This window comes from Thalassophryne amazonica, chromosome 23 (assembly GCF_902500255.1).
Source record: "Thalassophryne amazonica chromosome 23, fThaAma1.1, whole genome shotgun sequence".
In the NCBI taxonomy this organism is placed as follows: Eukaryota; Metazoa; Chordata; class Actinopteri; order Batrachoidiformes; family Batrachoididae; genus Thalassophryne; species Thalassophryne amazonica.
The window spans coordinates 9,596,295-9,614,683 of record NC_047125.1 but is presented as its reverse complement, the minus strand read 5'-3'; the positions used below and the strand labels follow the sequence as shown (position 1 = coordinate 9,614,683).

Sequence of the window (18,389 nt, the reverse complement as noted above, 5' to 3'; positions counted from 1 at the left end):
CCGTGACTTCCATGCTGCTCTTCCCTCTTCCCCTGGGCCGCTGGGGGTTGGCCGTGGCGGGGAGGGGTACTGTCGGGGTCTGACGGGGGGGGTTTGGTTTTCTGCTTAGCTTTGTTCATGTATGCTTTTCCTTGTGGAAGGTGTCTGCTGTTTTTTTTTTTGCACTCTGTCTCTGGCCACGCCCTGTTTCCGGCTCTTTCTATGCACACCTGTCCTAGATTTCCTGATTAGGTCTCAGGAGTATATATTCTCACGGCTTGTGTCTGTTCCTCACCAGATTGATGCGCCCTGTGCCTTCTATCCAGCTCTTGTGCCCATGTTTACTTGTCCTGCCTGCTTTGTGTGTTCTCGACCTCCTGCCTGCCTGTTTCGACCACGATTAAGCCTGATGATTATTGTACTGCTGCTGTGTGTACTGGACTGCCTTCCCGTGTACCGACCTCTGCTTCTCTCATTAAAACCCGTCTGCAACAAGACCTATCCTTGTGAGCCCTGCATTTGTGTCCAGCCATTCCAGCCTGTCAGTGATGATCTAGGCAGGGATGTTAACGTCTCTGGCTGGGTTTTCAACAACCTTTGAGACTAAGAGATCAACTGAATAGAGCTTATGAGATGAGATAAAGATGCTTGGTGATGCCAATACCTCTGCAGGAGAATGAAGGTCCAAGCCTTTGGGGAATTGCCTGTCTTAATGTAGGGTTGAGAGAATTGGACACTAAAACCAGGGATGTACCATGGAAACTCTGCTTCTGGTACTAGAGCTCTTTGGAGGATACTTGTGTGAAATGAATGACAACTTTAAGGAGATTAAGATGAGTGTCATTCTCATTGTAAGGGAACATCAGCTTTGATGTTCTGGGCATGATCTTACATAAATGTAGGTACCATAGTTTTGAGGATTCCTACAGCTGAATAAAGCAAAGGTATGTCACATTTTTTCCAGCTATGGCAGATAATTGCTTACTTACTTCTTCTTCTTACTTATAAGGTTTTGAATAATCAGGTCCCATCTTATCTTAGGGACCTCATAGTACCATATCACCCCAATAGAGCGCTTCGCTCTCAGACTGCAGGCTTACTTGTAGTTCCTAGGGTTTGTAAGAGTAGAATGGGAGGCAGAGCCTTCAGCTTTCAGGCTCCTCTCCCGTGGAACCAGCTCCAACTTCGGATCAGGGAGACAGACACCCTCTCCACTTTTAAGATTAGGCTTAAAACATTCCTTTTTGCTAAAGCTTATAGTTAGGGCTGGATCAGGTGACCCTGAACCATCCCTTAGTTATGCTGCTATAGACATAGACTGCTGGGGGGTTCCCATGATGCACTGAGTGTTTCTTTCTCTTTTTGCTCTGTACGCACCACTCTGCATTTAATCATTAGTGATTGATCTCTGCTCCCCTCCACAGCATGTCTTTTTCCTGGTTCTCTCCCTCAGCCCCAACCAGTGCCAGCAGAAGACTGTCCCTCCCTGAGCCTGGTTCTGCTGGAGGTTTCTTCCTGTTAAAAGGAAGTTTTTCCTTCCCACTGTCGCCAAGTGCTTGCTCACAGGGGATCGTTTTGACAGTTGGGGTTTTTCTGTGATTATTGTATGGCTTTGCCTTGCAATATGAAGCACCTTGGGGCAACTGTTTGTTGTGATTTGGCACTATATAAATGAAATTAATTTTGATTTGATTTACTAAAGGTGGGGATGGACAAGTTGTCTGGTTGGTTGGTTGCTATCCAGTGCTGAGGGAACTTCTGTGGTATTGCACATGTGGCAATATATGGCAACACGGAATTCCCTTAGATGGCAGCAATGCAATTAAATATAGCTCACTTTATTTAACAAGGCATTACTGACAACATCTAGTATATGCAGTTTATTTGATTTAATGTTGAATTCAGTGTCACAACATGGGATTTTCATTCATTTCTGAGGTACAGCAAAAGCTTGGATAATTGACAACTATTTGTAATGTTTATTATTTTGTCTTCAGGCTAAGTGTCTGTGATCTGTCAGAGAATAGCTGGAAAGTTCTGTCATCAGTTTTCAGCTGTCAGTCCTCAAGTCTGAGAGACCTGGACCTGAGTAAGAACGATCTGGGGGATTCAGGAGTGAAGTTCCTATCCGCTGGACTGGAGAGTCCACACTGTCAACTGGAAACTCTCAGGTAAGAGCGAATAAAAAATTATGTGCACTCACTGTATGTGCCAATGTGGGATTCTCAGTGAAACATGCCAACATAAACTCTCAAAAAAATCAAAAAGAGCATTCAAACTGTTCTGAAAACACTTTCATTTTTGTCTAGTCTTTTACACACAAAAAAGTCATCATGGAAAACACACATGGAGGGTTTTTTTAATCTAGATCGGCACACAGCAATTATGGATTTCATCAGCACATTATGGATTTTAATGACATGGACGTTGGTGTTTCTATGACTATTGGATTTTTTTCATGCAATAAGGATTTTTATTTGAAAATAGAAGACAACCAGCTGACACTGGCAAGTGATTTTATTTTTAAATGTATGTTCTTTTGATATGCTTTTGCTATGTTCTTTTGACAATGCACCAGTTCCCAGCCACGCACCTCCCAGTGCTTGGCACTGCTGCACTGCACACATTTTTTTTTTTACATTGATTATACATTGTTAAAAATTTAAAATATTACTCCTTTTTTACCCAAAACTGTTGATAAACCCATTTCTAACACCAAAATAGTTCATCCACATGAATAACTGCATTTTTTTCACTGAAGATTTGAAGAATTTCTAAGTGAGCAATTGAGAAGTTTTGACCCTGACAAAAAAAAGTAGGGTATGGTTCTCCATCTTTTGCATTCTGAATGACCAGCATTTCTCAACATTGCACCCGGTAAGTCAAAACGTCACGCATTCTTGAGAATGAAACTCTCAGAATGCAAATGACTGAACTACATTCTACTTTTTCTGGGTTGGGCTCAAAACGTCTCAGTTGCCCCTTGTAAAAAAACACATTTTTCATCTTAAGAGTCCTATTATCCCTTTATCCAGTGTTCAAGAGAAATATGGTGTCTCACTTACAGACAGTTGAGAGGGCAGAGGTATCAGCCCAGCAGTTAAGTGTGCTTGTTTCCTGTTTCGAACCCCACCCCTGCCCATTCTCCATGTAATGTTTTGTGCCAGGAACGGCATCCGACATACAGCTTGTGCCAAATCAAAATGCAGATCCAGCTCGGATCTGCTGTAGTGACCCTAAAGGGAGCAGCCAAAGGGACTTACTACATTTACAAAGCTGATATTGTTCTCAACATTTTGATTTACGACCCAACGGTCAAAACGACCCCCTGTGAGAAAGCACTTGGCAACAGTGGGAAGGAAAAACTCCCTTTTAACAGGAAGAAACCTCCAGCAGAACCAGGCACAGGGAGGGGCAGTCTTCTGCTGGGATTGGTTGGGGCTGAGGGGAGAGAATCAGGAAAAAGACAATCAATCAATCAATTTTTTATATATAGCGCCAAATCACAACAAACAGTTGCCCCAAGGCGCTTTATATTGTAAGGCAAGGCCATACAATAATTATGTAAAACCCCAATGGTCAAAACGACCCCCTGTGAGCAAGCACTTGGCTACAGTGGGAAGGAAAAACTCCCTTTTAACAGGAAGAAACCTCCAGCAGAACCAGGCTCAGGGAGGGGCAGTCTTCTGCTGGGACTGGTTGGGGCTGAAGGAGAGAACCAGGAAAAAGACATGCTGTGGAGGGGAGCAGAGATCGATCACTAATGATTAAATGCAGAGTGGTGCATACAGAGCAAAAAGAGAAAGAAACAGTGCATCATGGGAACCCCCCAGCAGTCTACGTCTATAGCAGCATAACTAAGGGATGGTTCAGGGTCACCTGATCCAGCCCTAACTATAAGCTTTAGCAAAAAGGAAAGTTTTAAGCCTAATCTTAAAAGTAGAGAGGGTGTCTGTCTCCCTGATCTGAATTGGGAGCTGGTTCCACAGGAGAGGAGCCTGAAAGCTGAAGGCTCTGCCTCCCATTCTACTCTTACAAACCCTAGGAACTACAAGTAAGCCTGCAGTCTGAGAGCGAAGCGCTCTATTGGGGTGATATGGTACTACGAGGTCCCTAAGATAAGATGGGACCTGATTATTCAAAACCTTATAAGTAAGAAGAAGAATTTTAAATTCTATTCTAGAATTAACAGGAAGCCAATGAAGAGAGGCCAATATGGGTGAGATATGCTCTCTCCTTCTAGTCCCCGTCAGTACTCTAGCTGCAGCATTTTGAATTAACTGAAGGCTTTTTAGGGAACTTTTAGGACAACCTGATAATAATGAATTACAATAGTCCAGCCTAGAGGAAATAAATGCATGAATTAGTTTTTCAGCATCACTCTGAGACAAGACCTTTCTGATTTTAGAGATATTGCATAAATGCAAAAAAGCAGTCCTACATATTTGTTTAATATGCGCTTTGAATGACATATCCTGATCAAAAATGACTCCAAGATTTCTCACAGTATTACTAGAGGTCAGGGTAATGCCATCCAGAGTAAGGATCTGGTTAGACACCATGTTTCTAAGATTTGTGGGGCCAAGTACAATAACTTCAGTTTTATCTGAGTTTAAAAGCAGGAAATTAGAGGTCATCCATGTCTTTATGTCTGTAAGACAATCCTGCAGTTTAGCTAATTGGTGTGTGTCCTCTGGCTTCATGGATAGATAAAGCTGGGTATCATCTGCGTAACAATGAAAATTTAAGCAATACCGTCTAATAATACTGCCTAAGGGAAGCATGTATAAAGTGAATAAAATTGGTCCTAGCACAGAACCTTGTGGAACTCCATAATTAACTTTAGTCTGTGAAGAAGATTCCCCATTTACATGAACAAATTGTAATCTATTAGACAAATATGATTCAAACCACCGCAGCGCAGTGCCTTTAATACCTATGGCATGCTCTAATCTCTGTAATAAAATTTTATGGTCAACAGTATCAAAAGCAGCACTGAGGTCTAACAGAACAAGCACAGAGATGAGTCCACTGTCCGAGGCCATAAGATGATCATTTGTAACCTTCACTAATGCTGTTTCTGTACTATGATGAATTCTAAAACCTGACTGAAACTCTTCAAATAGACCATTCCTCTGCAGATGATCAGTTAGCTGTTTTACAACTACCCTTTCAAGAATTTTTGAGAGAAAAGGAAGGTTGGAGATTGGCCTATAATTAGCTAAGATAGCTGGGTCAAGTGATGGCTTTTTAAGTAATGGTTTAATTACTACCACCTTAAAAGCCTGTGGTACATAGCCAACTAACAAAGATAGATTGATCATATTTAAGATCGAAGCATTAAATAATGGTAGGGCTTCCTTGAGCAGCCTGGTAGGAATGGGGTCTAATAAACATGTTGATGGTTTGGATGAAGTAACTAATGAGAATAACTCAGACAGAACAATCGGAGAGAAAGAGTCTAACCAAATACCGGCATCACTGAAAGCAGCCAAAGATAACGATACGTCTTTGGGATGGTTATGAGTAATTTTTTCTCTAATAGTTAAAATTTTGTTAGCAAAGAAAGTCATGAAGTCATTACTAGTTAAAGTTAATGGAATACTCAGCTCAATAGACATGCTGTGGAAGAGAGCAGAGATCAATCACTAATGATTAAATGCAGAGTGGTGCATACAGAGCAAAAAGAGAAAGAAACCCCCAGCAGTCTAAGTCTATAGCAGCATAACTAAGGGATGGTTCACGGTCACCTGATCCAGCCCTAACTATAAGCTTTAGCAAAAAGGAAAGTTTTAAGCCTAATCTTAAAAGTAGAGAGGGTGTCTGTCTCCCTGATCCGAATTGGGAGCTGGTTCCACAGGAGAGGAGCCTGAAAGCTGAAGGCTCTGCCTCCCATTCTACTCTTACAAACCCTAGGAACTACAAGTAAGCCTGCAGTCTGAGAGCGAAGCGCTCTATTGGGGTGATATGGTACTATGAGGTCCCTAAGATAAGATGGGACCTGATTATTCAAAACTTTATAAGTAAGAAGAAGAATTTTAAATTCTATTCTGGAATTAACAGGGAGCCAATGAAGAGAGGCCAATATGGGAGAAATATGCTCTCTCCTTCTAGTCCCCGTCAGTACTCTAGCTGCAGCATTTTGAATTAACTGAAGGCTTTTCAGGGAACTTTTAGGACAACCTGATAATAATGAATTACAGTAGTCCAGCCTAGAGGAAATAAATGCATGAATTAGTTTTTCAGCATCACTCTGAGACAAGACCTTTCTAATTTTAGAGATATTGCGCAAATGCAAAAAAGCAGTCCTACATATTTGCTTAATATGCGCATTGAAGGACATATCCTGATCAAAAATGACTCCAAGATTTCTCACAGTATTATTAGAGGTCAAGGTAATGCCATCCAGAGTAAGGATCTGGTTAGACACCATGTTTCAAAGATTTGTGGGGCCAAGTACAATAACTTCAGTTTTATCTGAATTTAAAAGCAGGAAATTAGAGGTCATCCATGTCTTTATGTCTGTAAGACAATCCTGCAGTTTAACTAATTGGTGTGTGTCCTCTGGCTTCATGGATAGATAAAGCTGGGTATCATCTGCGTAACAATGAAAATTTAAGCAATGCTTTCTAATAATACTGCCTAAGGGAAGCATGTATAAAGTGAATAAAATTGGTCCTAGCACAGAACCTTGTGGAACTCCATAATTAACCTTAGACCACAATCATGAAAAGGTGTATTCAGGTGTAAACAAAATAAAACTCACACATTTGACACATATTTTTCTCCCTTTTTTTTTCTTTTCAGGCTGAGTGCCTGTAATTTGTCAGAGAGAAGCTGTGAATTTCTGTCATCAAGTCTCAGCTGTCAGTCCTCTAGTCTGAGGGAACTGGATCTGAGTTACAATGACCTGCTGGATTCAGGAGTGAAGCTTCTGTCTGCTGGACTGGAGAGCACACACTGTAGACTGGAAACTCTCAGGTCAGACCATATTAAAGTTTATCTCTGTGATTTTTGATAATTATTGAAAGTTTCAGATTTAATTGATTTTCAGTTGAACTGCCTCTCTCACATCAGGATTCCCGAATACAATTTCAGTTCAATTTAATCATCTTATAATGCACCAAATCACAACAAAAGCTGTCTCAAGGCGCCTCAGACAGAACAATTCAATATAAAAATTAAATAATTAAAAATGAATAAAAAAATTCAAATACATAATTAAAAACAGAAGTGAAAGAATAAAACAGATAAAAAATAAAAACTATTCATAAGAAATAAAATAAAAATGGGTTTTGAGTCTTGACTTAAAAATGTCCACGGACTCCGACTACCTCATGGTCGCAGGAAGACCGTTCCACAGGGTGGGTGCACGATGACAAAAAGCTCTTTGACCCGCTGACTTCTTCTTCACAATGGGAACACAGAGAAGTCCCGCATCCTGCGACTGCAAAGCCCGGGCCGGCACGTAAGGTTCCACCATATCAGCCAGATAAGATGGCGCCAGTCCATGAACAACTTATAACAAAACTTTAAAATCTCTCTCACAGAGACAAGGAGCCAGTGTAATGATGCCAAAATGGGCGTGATATGTTCAGACCTTCCGCTATGTGTCAAAAGTCTGGCGGCAGCGTTCTGAACCAGCTGAAGACTCCTAATGCTGGACTGCCAAAATACCAAAATTTTCATACCAGAATGAAGCATAGCTACACACACTCCAGTGAAAACTATACCCTGCTCCCCCCTTCACCAGCGTACATGATAACTAGGCATCCTACCTCAGAATGCACTACGTTAGATAGTTCTTTGTTCAGCGAATCTATGGCCAGAAGCATCATTTAAAAATAAAATTCGACATCAAAATTCCTTAACAAACATGCAGTTTGCCTTCATTTAAAATAATAATGACTCACTTTATTTTGGTCATGGTCCCACGAGAACACATCACAAGGAACGTGATAGAAATTTTTTTATTAACAGTAAAACAGAGTGTAGCAACTGAAACTCCTTCACAGTTTCAAAGCAAAGTAATACAATACACCTGTTTCTGTGCATCATCATTAATTAAAACCCCTCACATTCACCCCGAAGCATAATTGTAAAGTGCTTTGAGCATCTAATGCAGATGAAAAAGCACTATATAAATGCAGTCCATTTACCATTTAAAAATTTGTAAATGTAAAAAAGCACAGTGACTTAGTGGTTAGCATGGTTTCCTCACAGCAAGAAGGTCATGGGTTTGATTCCCACCCTGGCCTTTCTGTGTGGAATTTGTGTGTTCTCCACGTGTTTGCGTGGGTTCTCTCCTGATGCTCCGGCTTCCTGCATGGCCCTGTGACAGACTGGCGTCCTGTCCAGGGGTCACGCTCTATAACTGCTGGGATAGGCTCCAGCCCCCCACAACCCTTAATTGGAGTAAGCGGTTTAAGATGAGTGAGTAAATGTAAAAAATATCATGCTAGATATGACAATACTTATTTATTTATTAGTTATTTTATTTATTTTACTGTCAACAGTGAGAAGCCCAACTGTGAATTCATTATTTTTCCACTGCCAACAAGTGTTGGAATTAATCACCAAATCATATAAAATCAGTAATTGGCAACATAAAGTCTGAAATGCAGTTATCCAAAAAGGCAAAATTAAATGAAACCAATACATTTTATGTTAACTGATACTGTGATGATACACTAGCCAATAAAATTATTTATTCAAAATTTTACAAATACATTTTCAACTGATTTTTTTTTTTCAACTATACCTTTACTTTTAGTTTTATTTTATCTAGATTTTTATTTTCAGGACCCCAGTGGAAATAAGCAGGTAAACCATGGTATCCTGGCGCCAGCCGTTATAATACGTTATTATAAAAGCGGATTATAGAGTGACTGAACAAGATTACTCTGAAACTGGTACTGTGATTTTCGAATTATACTTTTTTCATTAAAAAAAAAAAAAAAAACATTTTAGTTGACACTGTCAATGACTGCATGAATGATATTAGTACTGTAATAATTTTAATTTGTGTATGACCAATGCTGATTTTTTTTATCCTTTTACAGTGAATAAACCACATAAAATTCTATTTTGACACATACAGTTATGCTCACAATTTTACATACCTTGGCAGAATTCTTTTATTTATTTATCTATTTTTTGCACCATTTTTCAGAGAATATGAATGATAACACAAAACCTTTTTTTCACATATGATTAGTGGTTGGGTGAAGCCATTTATTGTCAAACAACTGTTTACTTTTTTAAATCATAATGACAACAGAAACAACCGAAATTACCCAGATTAAAAGTTTACATACCTCTGTTGTTAATACTGTGTATTGCCCCCTTTAACATCAATGACAGCTTGGAGTCTTTTGTCGTATTTGTGGACGAGGCTCTCTGATGGTAAAGTTGCCACAGAATATGTCTTTGACTTTATTTGAGTCTATTAAGAAGAAATACAAACAGTATGACACTCTGTGGTAAATTTGCATGGAGTAGACAGGTCTCAAAAACTGAGTGAGTCTTTATTGTTTTGAATAATCTGTGCAGGTTTTCTTGCTGTAAACTGTCATTGAGAAGCTGTAAAGTTCTGTCATCAGTTCTCAGCTGTCAGTCCTCTTGTTTGAGAGATCTGGATCTGAGGAACAACCAGCTGCGGGATTCAGGAGTGAAGCTGCTGTCTGCTGGACTGGAGAGTCCACAATGTCAACTGGAAACTCTCAGGTCAGGATATACGATTTGGCTCAAATTATTCTAAAAATTTCTAAAATATTTAGTTTGACATAGAACAACATATTCATAGGATCATACGTACATTGGATATCTTGGCTCCAGTGGGGACTGCTGGTCTTTCTAAGAAGGGAAGCTCATTGTTGTCTTAAATTTATTTATACGTAAATTCTGTCCTTTGCATCAAGTAGGCGTCTTTTCCAGGAACCTGACCAGTGTCCTCTCAATGGCACATGAACTCACATGTTCATTGCTCTTTTCATGAAAATTCAGTAAGGTATATCTGCTATTATACATTCCAAATCTAAGGTGGAACTCTACTAGTATATACTATGGTACACCTAAATATCTTTAAAAAAAAGAAAAAAGAAAAAAAAAGAGCAGAACAACTTAGGTGCCTGGTCTTGAGAACCAGGGATGGTAAGTTTAAAAGCTTTTTTTATCCCATGGGAACTCTCCCTACCCACCTAAGCGGCTTAAGAATATGGGCAGCATATATATATATATATATATATATATATATATATATATATATAAGTGACATTTATGTAAACAGGGCTGTAAACAACATATGCAAGAAATATAGTTACTACATAATATTACAGGAGTTAGCTCCTGAATCCTAAGTGTTCATTCAGGAGAAGATTGTAGTATGCATCTACCTAGTCTGTAGACTTGTAAAACTAAATTATAGCTAGTATTATAGCTAGTGATCCGGAACTGGGCAACCGTCTGTAGGCTAAGCTATAAATTTGGTTATGCTATTATAGAAACAGAAGCTATGATACAATATGTTTTAGGTTTCTGTCTAAAGTTCACCCTGCTAAAGAAGTTTAAAGAACCCTTTAAACTGAAGAACCATTAAAAATCTACATCATTCGCCTTATTGACGTTTCAAATCCCGCAAAACTCCCGCCGCGCTGCGAGATCTCAGTAACTGATAACTGCACTGAGACACTCTGATCGGGCTTCACTTTAACCGCTGCATACGGACAACACCATTAACATCGCAACATAAAACTATTTTTATATTGTGCCTAAAACTCTCGTGAATATATTCTGTGGGTTTTTAGATGTTATTGCGTTTGTTTTATGTAAACATGCGAGAATCACAGACTGTCTCTCCGTTATTTTCAATGGGAGCTGCTGTGAGCTCCGCTCGCTTCCTGATCAGGTCGTTCTGGGGGAAAGTGAAGTTTGCTCTTTAATGTCTTGATTATTGTTCTTTACAACACAGTTTGTCCTCTTTGTTCCAGACTAATATATATAAGATGTCTGCAATTTGGTTTGCGTTTATTAAATTCCATGCAGATTAACGTAGCAGACACAAATTATTCGTTATAATTGTTTTAGCAAGTTTTCAGGGTTTCATGCATGCAGTCTCTTATTAATGTGACGAAAAGCATAAAAAAATTACATTTTTGTAGTATAATATTCATTTACAATTGTCATCATGTGGATTCTCTACATGTTGTTTGACTGCAGCGACTCTCTGGCGCGCAAGGGATCAATAGGGTGAATGTAAAATAAAAGTGCAAATCCCGAAAGTAGGCTAACTATAGCCAGATGAGCTATCATTAATTATAATTTAGCTGTTAACTAGCCTAGCACACCTTGCTAGCCAACAAGCTGAATAAAGCCGGTAACTGGCGTATAAAGCACAATAGTATTGCTTCACCTTACAATAACAGTCGTAACAACAAATACATATAACAACAAATATAAACAAAAGTGTGTATTAACATTAGCTTCCCAAACAGAACCGACAATGTTGCTAGCTATGACAAATGGTGCTGCAGCCGGCTCGATAAGCTAACGCTAGCTACTAGGTTTAGCTAATTGTACCCCACTCCTCCCTGTTCCTTCATCCCTGCATTCCTTACATGTTATCACTAATATAATAACATTAAAAAAAGAACAAAAAAGAAGATATCTGTATATATTCACAACCATAAAGCATGCTAAAATGTATATGAAGATAAGATAAGATAAGTACCGCAGTGAAAGGATACTGAGGTGGAACAGCTCCCGGCTAAGGAGAGCTCAGGGCAAGCGGCCGCAGCAACACGTAGGCCAGGCCTGCGTGTTGCATCCTTTTACATCCTGTTACATCCTTTTACATCATGCCTTTTATATGCCCGGTTAAAGTTAGACAGATCCCCAAAACCCAATTTTGACCAATCAAGACATCCCTGAGATGGTTTCATCAAGAGGCCAACAGTACATTTTTGTCACAGCACTTCCAGTCAGCCAGCTCACTTTGTCACACCAGGTGAACCTGTTCCTTTTCCCTACTTTTTGCACCAAATGAATCATAGGTGTTGATCTGCACTGCTGTTTAATTCTGTTTCTCCTCATAAGGAAAACTATCAAATGGCTTTGACAAAATCAGGTCAACAATATTGGCATTGTCTGCCACTGTGTGCGCACCTTATTAGCTGCCGAGTTTACTCTGACTGAACTAACATTATGAATGATCGAACATACATCAATGAACTGTTGAAATGATTGTATCAGATGAGTATAACAGTAACTCACACTGAGAGATTACCTCAATTGCATAAAGGACATAAATAATAGTAACAGCAATGAATGTAAATGGTATAACGTGAGAAACAGCTTTAACTGGTAGTTTTAGCAACAAACGTGCTCCAGTGCATGCTGGGAAAATCACAACTTCCGCTACCGCAACACACTGCATTATGTTAAACTGAAACAAGGAAATACTATGAGTGTGTTTTATTTGCAGTGTAAGAAATAAACAATAGAAATGGTCAAGTAATTTCACCAAGCAAATGCCAAGAAATTAGTTGCAGTTTGTTTTTGGACTTCACTTGCAAAATCCGCGATGGAACTGAGTTCCTGATGATGAAGTGACGGTGTATATCTCAAAATAGCTGTCAATCAAAACGGGATTCAACTTTTCGATTGATCCTCCAATCATCATGCAGAAGCTCAGTGTCCAGGCCAGCAGCTCCACTCATCCTCAGAGAAGCTGAGCGTCCGGGGCGGGACAAAATCGTGGCATTTATCAATGACCGTTGAGTTTTGAAGCAATGAAAAAAACTGTTCCATACAGTCCCATTGAAGTGAACAGACGCTCAGCTTCTACGGGTAAATGCATTGACCACAGACTGTATAAGAAAACGATTTCTTGAAATCTATGACATTGACGCGAATTGACAAAATCGAGTCAGTCAATTTGTGATAAGTAGATGATTCTGAACAAACTCGTCTTTGAGATGAACATGTTCTAACACCTTTGTAGTAAATGAAATGTTACACGTCTGTACATATTTGACCATTTAATTTTTGACATTTTAGGGGAACCTGAACTTCCCTTGCAGTCTTGGAGAAATTACCTCTGCTTGGCTCACAGACAGAAAGTCTTAGGTTCAATTCCCACGAAATCCAAGGTCCTTTCTGTGTGTTTACTCCCACCATCAAAACATGTTTTCTTGCTTCATGCTCCTCCCACTGCCCTTGAACATGGCACTGTCTCAAGAGTTGGCCTTAGGAGCTTTATTTTTTGCATTATACTGCTCCCAGTGGCCACTTTCTATCTAACATTTTATCCAGGCAGGTGAACTACAGAAGGCTTCTTTCCATCAGGGATCAATAAACCTGCCTTAAAACTTCCCTCTTTAAACAACACACTGGGAACATCTACAGAAGTCCTCAATGGCAGATTAGGAGAATCCAACAGTTGTGAAAGCATATGAAGGATGCAGCAGGTCCTCAGACCTCAATCATCTGGGATTTCCCAGCAATCAGACCAGGCTAACAATCTGTCAAGTGCTGCAAGTTTGACAGCGTGCAACGACATTCCCACGTTAAACAAACCCACTCACGTGTGTCTCTAGATCTACCCTGGACGTAGATATCCCATCCGGAAATCGATCAAGAGACAATCTTCCATGCCACAGAGGGATTGCCACGATGACTGTGAATATCTAATTACAACTAATTATTTTTCACTGAATGAAAATCAGTACACCTAAATACCCCTAATATAATATAATTGGGCCCCAGGGTTACATTTTCTGATGTATTTTCCAGAGGTTGGACAAAGTCACTGTGAAGTCATTCTCAAGTCATCAATCTGCAAGTCCCAAGTCAAGTATCAAGTCAGCTTGCAAACAATTGGTGGTCATTATGACTTGAGACTTGACTTGGGCCTTGCTGATTCATGACTTGAGAGTAACTTGATGGTGACTTTGTCCCACCTCTGCTATTTTCTGATATGTTATACAGCTGAATTCGATAGCCCTTTTCTAGATAGTTGTGAAGTGACCCTGATAGATATCTGTATGAAAGGTCTTTAAAAATATTAACAGGTTTAAATAGCAATGTTCTAGTGGGGTCTGCATGGACCATGTATACAGATTATTACGTTTCATGATTCACAGGAGAGGAGCTTTCAGGCTCCTCTCCTGTGGAACCAGCTCCCAATTCGGATCAGGGAGACAGACACCCTCTCTACTTTTAAGATTAGGCTTAAAACTTTCCTTTTTGCTAAAGCTTATAGTTAGGGCTGGATCAGGTGACCCTGAACCATCCCTTAGTTATGCTGCTATAGACGTAGACTGCTGGGGGGTTCCCATGATGCACTGTTTCTTTCTCTTTTTGCTCTGTATGCACCACTCTGCATTTAATCATTAGTGATCGATCTCTGCTCCCCTCCACAGCATGTCTTTTTCCTGGTTCTCTCCCTCAGCCCCAACCAGTCCCAGCAGAAGACTGCCCCTCCCTGAGCCTGGTTCTGCTGGAGGTTTCTTCCTGTTAAAAGGGAGTTTTTCCTTCCCACTGTAGCCAAGTGCTTGCTCACAGGGGGTCGTTTTGACCGTTGGGGTTTTACATAATTATTGTATGGCCTTGCCTTACAATATAAAGCGCCTTGGGGCAACTGTTGTGATTTGGCGCTATATAAAAAAAATTGATTGATTGTGTAAGCCCGGGTTTGCGGGTTATTGTGGTTTTGAATTAATGAATAAAAACACAATCAAATAATGCATGTAACTATAATAAAAATGGAGCTGGAGTAACCAAACAAAGCAAACTTAATATTACAATTTATTACAAATCACAAAATATATAATAAAAAAAAAAAAACAATTTAAACCAGAATTTAATATAAAAACAAAGATAAAAAAGAGTCACTCTGCGAGCAGTCAGTCACGATGACAGCCAATCCACGAATACTTTCTGATTAAAACAGGCTCCTCACAACCACATCAAACGTACTCACAGACACGGCAGGGTCCTCCCCCCCGTTGCGGATAATCCACGTCGTGGCGTCTCTTCAGCAGGAGTATTTCAACTGAAACCAGTCACGTCAGCGCCAGTATGGCTCCTTTTTTTAATGATCACTTCCTCGCCCGCTGCTCCTCCTGCTGTTCCGCCAAAAATCTCTGTCCTCTCTCCAAAGAAGCGAGGTGGAACAGAGCAAAAGAAAAGTCCTCCTTCGTTCCACAAAACCCCGTCTTATATCCACTCCTTCACGCTTACACTCCAGGTGAACTAATTACAATAATCCAAAAGGAATCAGGTGCGCCCACGGTCACCTTAGCAACCAAAAGGAACAGCACAGTTCAAGTCAGAACATCTCACAGAAGCTGGATTACATCCCCCCCCTCCTTATCGTTGCCAGTCCCTGCAACGCACACAATACTAATCAGGGTAACGGGCCGGTGGCCGGCCGAAGTTTACACGGGTAGAACGGCGAAGCACGTCCTGGGGGGCCTCCACCGGTCGCTGTTCAACCGCGACCGGCCAAAACCCATACCATACGGGGATCTCACATTCCCCCTCCTTCCGGATCCCTTCTTCTACCCCTAATCCTAACTCTCCCTGGGGGGCAGTACACACCTTTAGAGCATTCCGATGCACAGTCTGCTCCCTCCCCCCCCGCTCCGGACGCACCCTGTACACGACCCCAGTATCCCCTACGCAATCCAAAATTACATAGGGTTCAGGGTCCCACCAGGTACTCAACTTGCCCTTCCCCTCACGACGTCTATTTCGTATCCACACTCGTTCCCCCGGCACCAAGGGCAAAGCCCTAGCCCTCTTATCATATTGACCTTTACGTTGAGAAGCCTCAGCAGCTGCCCTCTGGCACGCAATCTTGTAAGCCAACAACAATTTACAACGATGGTCTTTCACCCACCCCGTCAATCCAAACGCTACTGGCTCAGGACTCACCCCCAGGCCAACATCCACGGGAAGCCGCAGATGCCTAACAAACATCAAAAATGAGGGAGCATAGCCCGTCGCACTGTGCACTGTATTATTGTAGGCATGAACCAACTCAGCAATATAATCTGGCCACCTCTGCTGCTTTTCTTCTTCCAATGAACGGAGCATATTCAATAATGTCTGATTAAACCGCTCCACACCACCATTACCTGCAGGATGATACGATGTTGTCCTACTTTTACTTATCCCATATAACTTCCAAAGCTGCTGCATCAGGGCCGATTCAAAATTTGGCCCACGATCAGAGTGGAACCGCGCAGGACAACCAAACTGCTGTATTACATGCTTCCACAGCACCTTAAACGTCGTCTGCGCGGCCTGATCTAATGTGGGAACTGCCCATGCGAAACGAGTGAACTGATTGGTCATAACCAAAATGTTCTGGTACACATCCGTCGGCCGGCCAAGGGTTAAAAAATCCAACCCAATGACCTCCAACGGATAAGTGGCCCCAATTGACCCCAACGGTGCCCTAGGCTCAACACGGCTCTTTTGAAGGCTACACCTGACACACTTCTCCTGGAACGTTCGTACCTCCCTTTCCATATCAGGCCAGTAAAACCTTTGACGAAGCTGAGCAAGAGTCCTGTCCACCCCAAAATGAGCCCCAGCCTCATGAATCTTTCGCCACACTTCCTCGCAAAGACAGCCCGGACACACAATCTGACGATACTCCTCATGGCTCCTTCCATCGACAAAAATTCTGTATAATATACCCTCTATCACCATCAATCTTTCCCATTGCCGAAGCAATTTCTGAGCTCAGCCCGTTAATGCCAAACGTTGCGAGCGAGTTGGAACACTCCCCTCAACAACATACCCCTTCACAGCCTGGATATCCAAATCCCGATTCTGAGCCTCAATCCATCCACCCTCAGGTGTTACCTCAATACCTGCACTGACCGGCAACCCCCGGTCATATTCCTTCTCCAACACCATAGCCCGCTCTGATTGGACCGGACACCTTGACAAAACGTCAGCATTAACATTAGCTTTACCTGAACGATACTTCACTGTATAGTTAAAGGAAGCCAACTGTGCCACCCACCGCTGCTCCACTGCCCCAAGATGGGCAGTTTGCAAATGGGCCAAGGGGTTATTATCTGTATAAACAGTAAACTCCACCCCTGTCAAAAAATCTTTAAATTTTTCCGTCACTGCCCATTTCAAAGCCAACAACTCCAATTTAAATGAGCTATAATTCACATCATTCTGCTCACTGGGGTGAAGGCTCCGACTGGCGTACGCCACAACACGTTCCTGTCCATCCTGAACCTGAGACAACACAGCCCCAAGCCCCTGGTTACTAGCATCGGTATACACAATAAAAGGCTTATCATAATGAGCATACGCCAGAACCGGAGCCTGTGTTAAGGCCTTCTTGAGGGCGTCAAACGAGACCTGGCATGCTGCAGTCCAATCCACCTTCCTCGACTGCGACTTCTTGTCTACCCGGACACCTGTCAAAAGCCTATTCAAGGGCCGAGCTAATTTAGCGAATCCTGCAACAAATCGCCTATAATACCCGGCTAATCCCAAAAATGCCCTGACCTGCTTAAGAGTGTTCGGAATCGGCCAATCTAGAACAGTACAAACTTTCTCCGGATCTGGTCTCACACCCTGCCGATCTACCACATGTCCCAGGAACGCTACTTCCCGCTGCAACAACTTACACTTATCCGGACGCAACTTTAAACCATGTCGCCACAACCGCTCAAACACCCGATCAAGATGCTGGAGATGGGAGGAGAAATCGGCAGAATATACAATGATGTCATCCAGATACACCAACAATGATTCCACCATCTGACCATTCAAACACTGCTGCATCAACCGTTGGAAAGTCGCGGGCGCATTACAAAGTCCAAATGGCATCCGCTCAAATTCATACAAACCCAACGGGGTAGCAAAAGCCGTCTTTTCCCGATCATCAGGATGCATCTCAACCTGCCAGTACCCACTAGCAAGATCCAACGTCGAAAACCATTCCGACTGGCCAAGACCAGTCAGTGTCTCCTCAATACGTGGCAAGGGAAATGCATCCTTATGCGTAACTGCATTCAATTTCCTATAGTCTACGCAAAACCGCCAACTACCATCCTTTTTCCGCACAAGAACTATAGGAGCTGCCCAAGGACTACTACTCTCCCTTATCACTCCCTTCTCAAGCATCCCTGACAGAAGGGTCTTCACTTCCTTATACAACATCGGCGGAATCGGACGATACCTCTCCCGTATGGGGGCAGCATCTCCCGTAGGGATCCTATGCTGTACCACATTCGTCCGCCCAAAATCTTCTTCATCACGGGCAAATACCTTCTCCCATTTCCGCAACAAAGCTTGCAATTCCCGTTGCTGTTGTTCGGACAACTCCGAACAATCCTCGCCCATACCAGTTACCACAGGCAGTTCCAAACCGG

General features: G+C 41.7%; 1 protein-coding gene across 9 annotated transcripts in view; it reads left to right on the top strand.

The window, feature by feature from the left end:
* The window catches only part of LOC117505040 (NACHT, LRR and PYD domains-containing protein 12-like), a 64,642-nt gene that overhangs the window by 38,279 nt on the left and 7,974 nt on the right, over positions 1–18,389 (top strand). For 3 of the 9 annotated variants that reach the window (XM_034164565.1, XM_034164564.1, XM_034164563.1), the window contains 3 exons: positions 1,977–2,150; positions 6,787–6,960; positions 9,532–9,705. The exons of 3 other annotated variants lie outside the window; for them this stretch is intronic. In XM_034164565.1, the coding sequence (XP_034020456.1) occupies positions 1,977–2,150; positions 6,787–6,960; positions 9,532–9,705 (522 nt within the window). The remainder of the gene's footprint in view (positions 1–1,976; positions 2,151–6,786; positions 6,961–9,531; positions 9,706–18,389) is intronic. 3 more of the 9 variants (XM_034164566.1, XM_034164567.1, XM_034164568.1) reach the window with 2 other exon arrangements.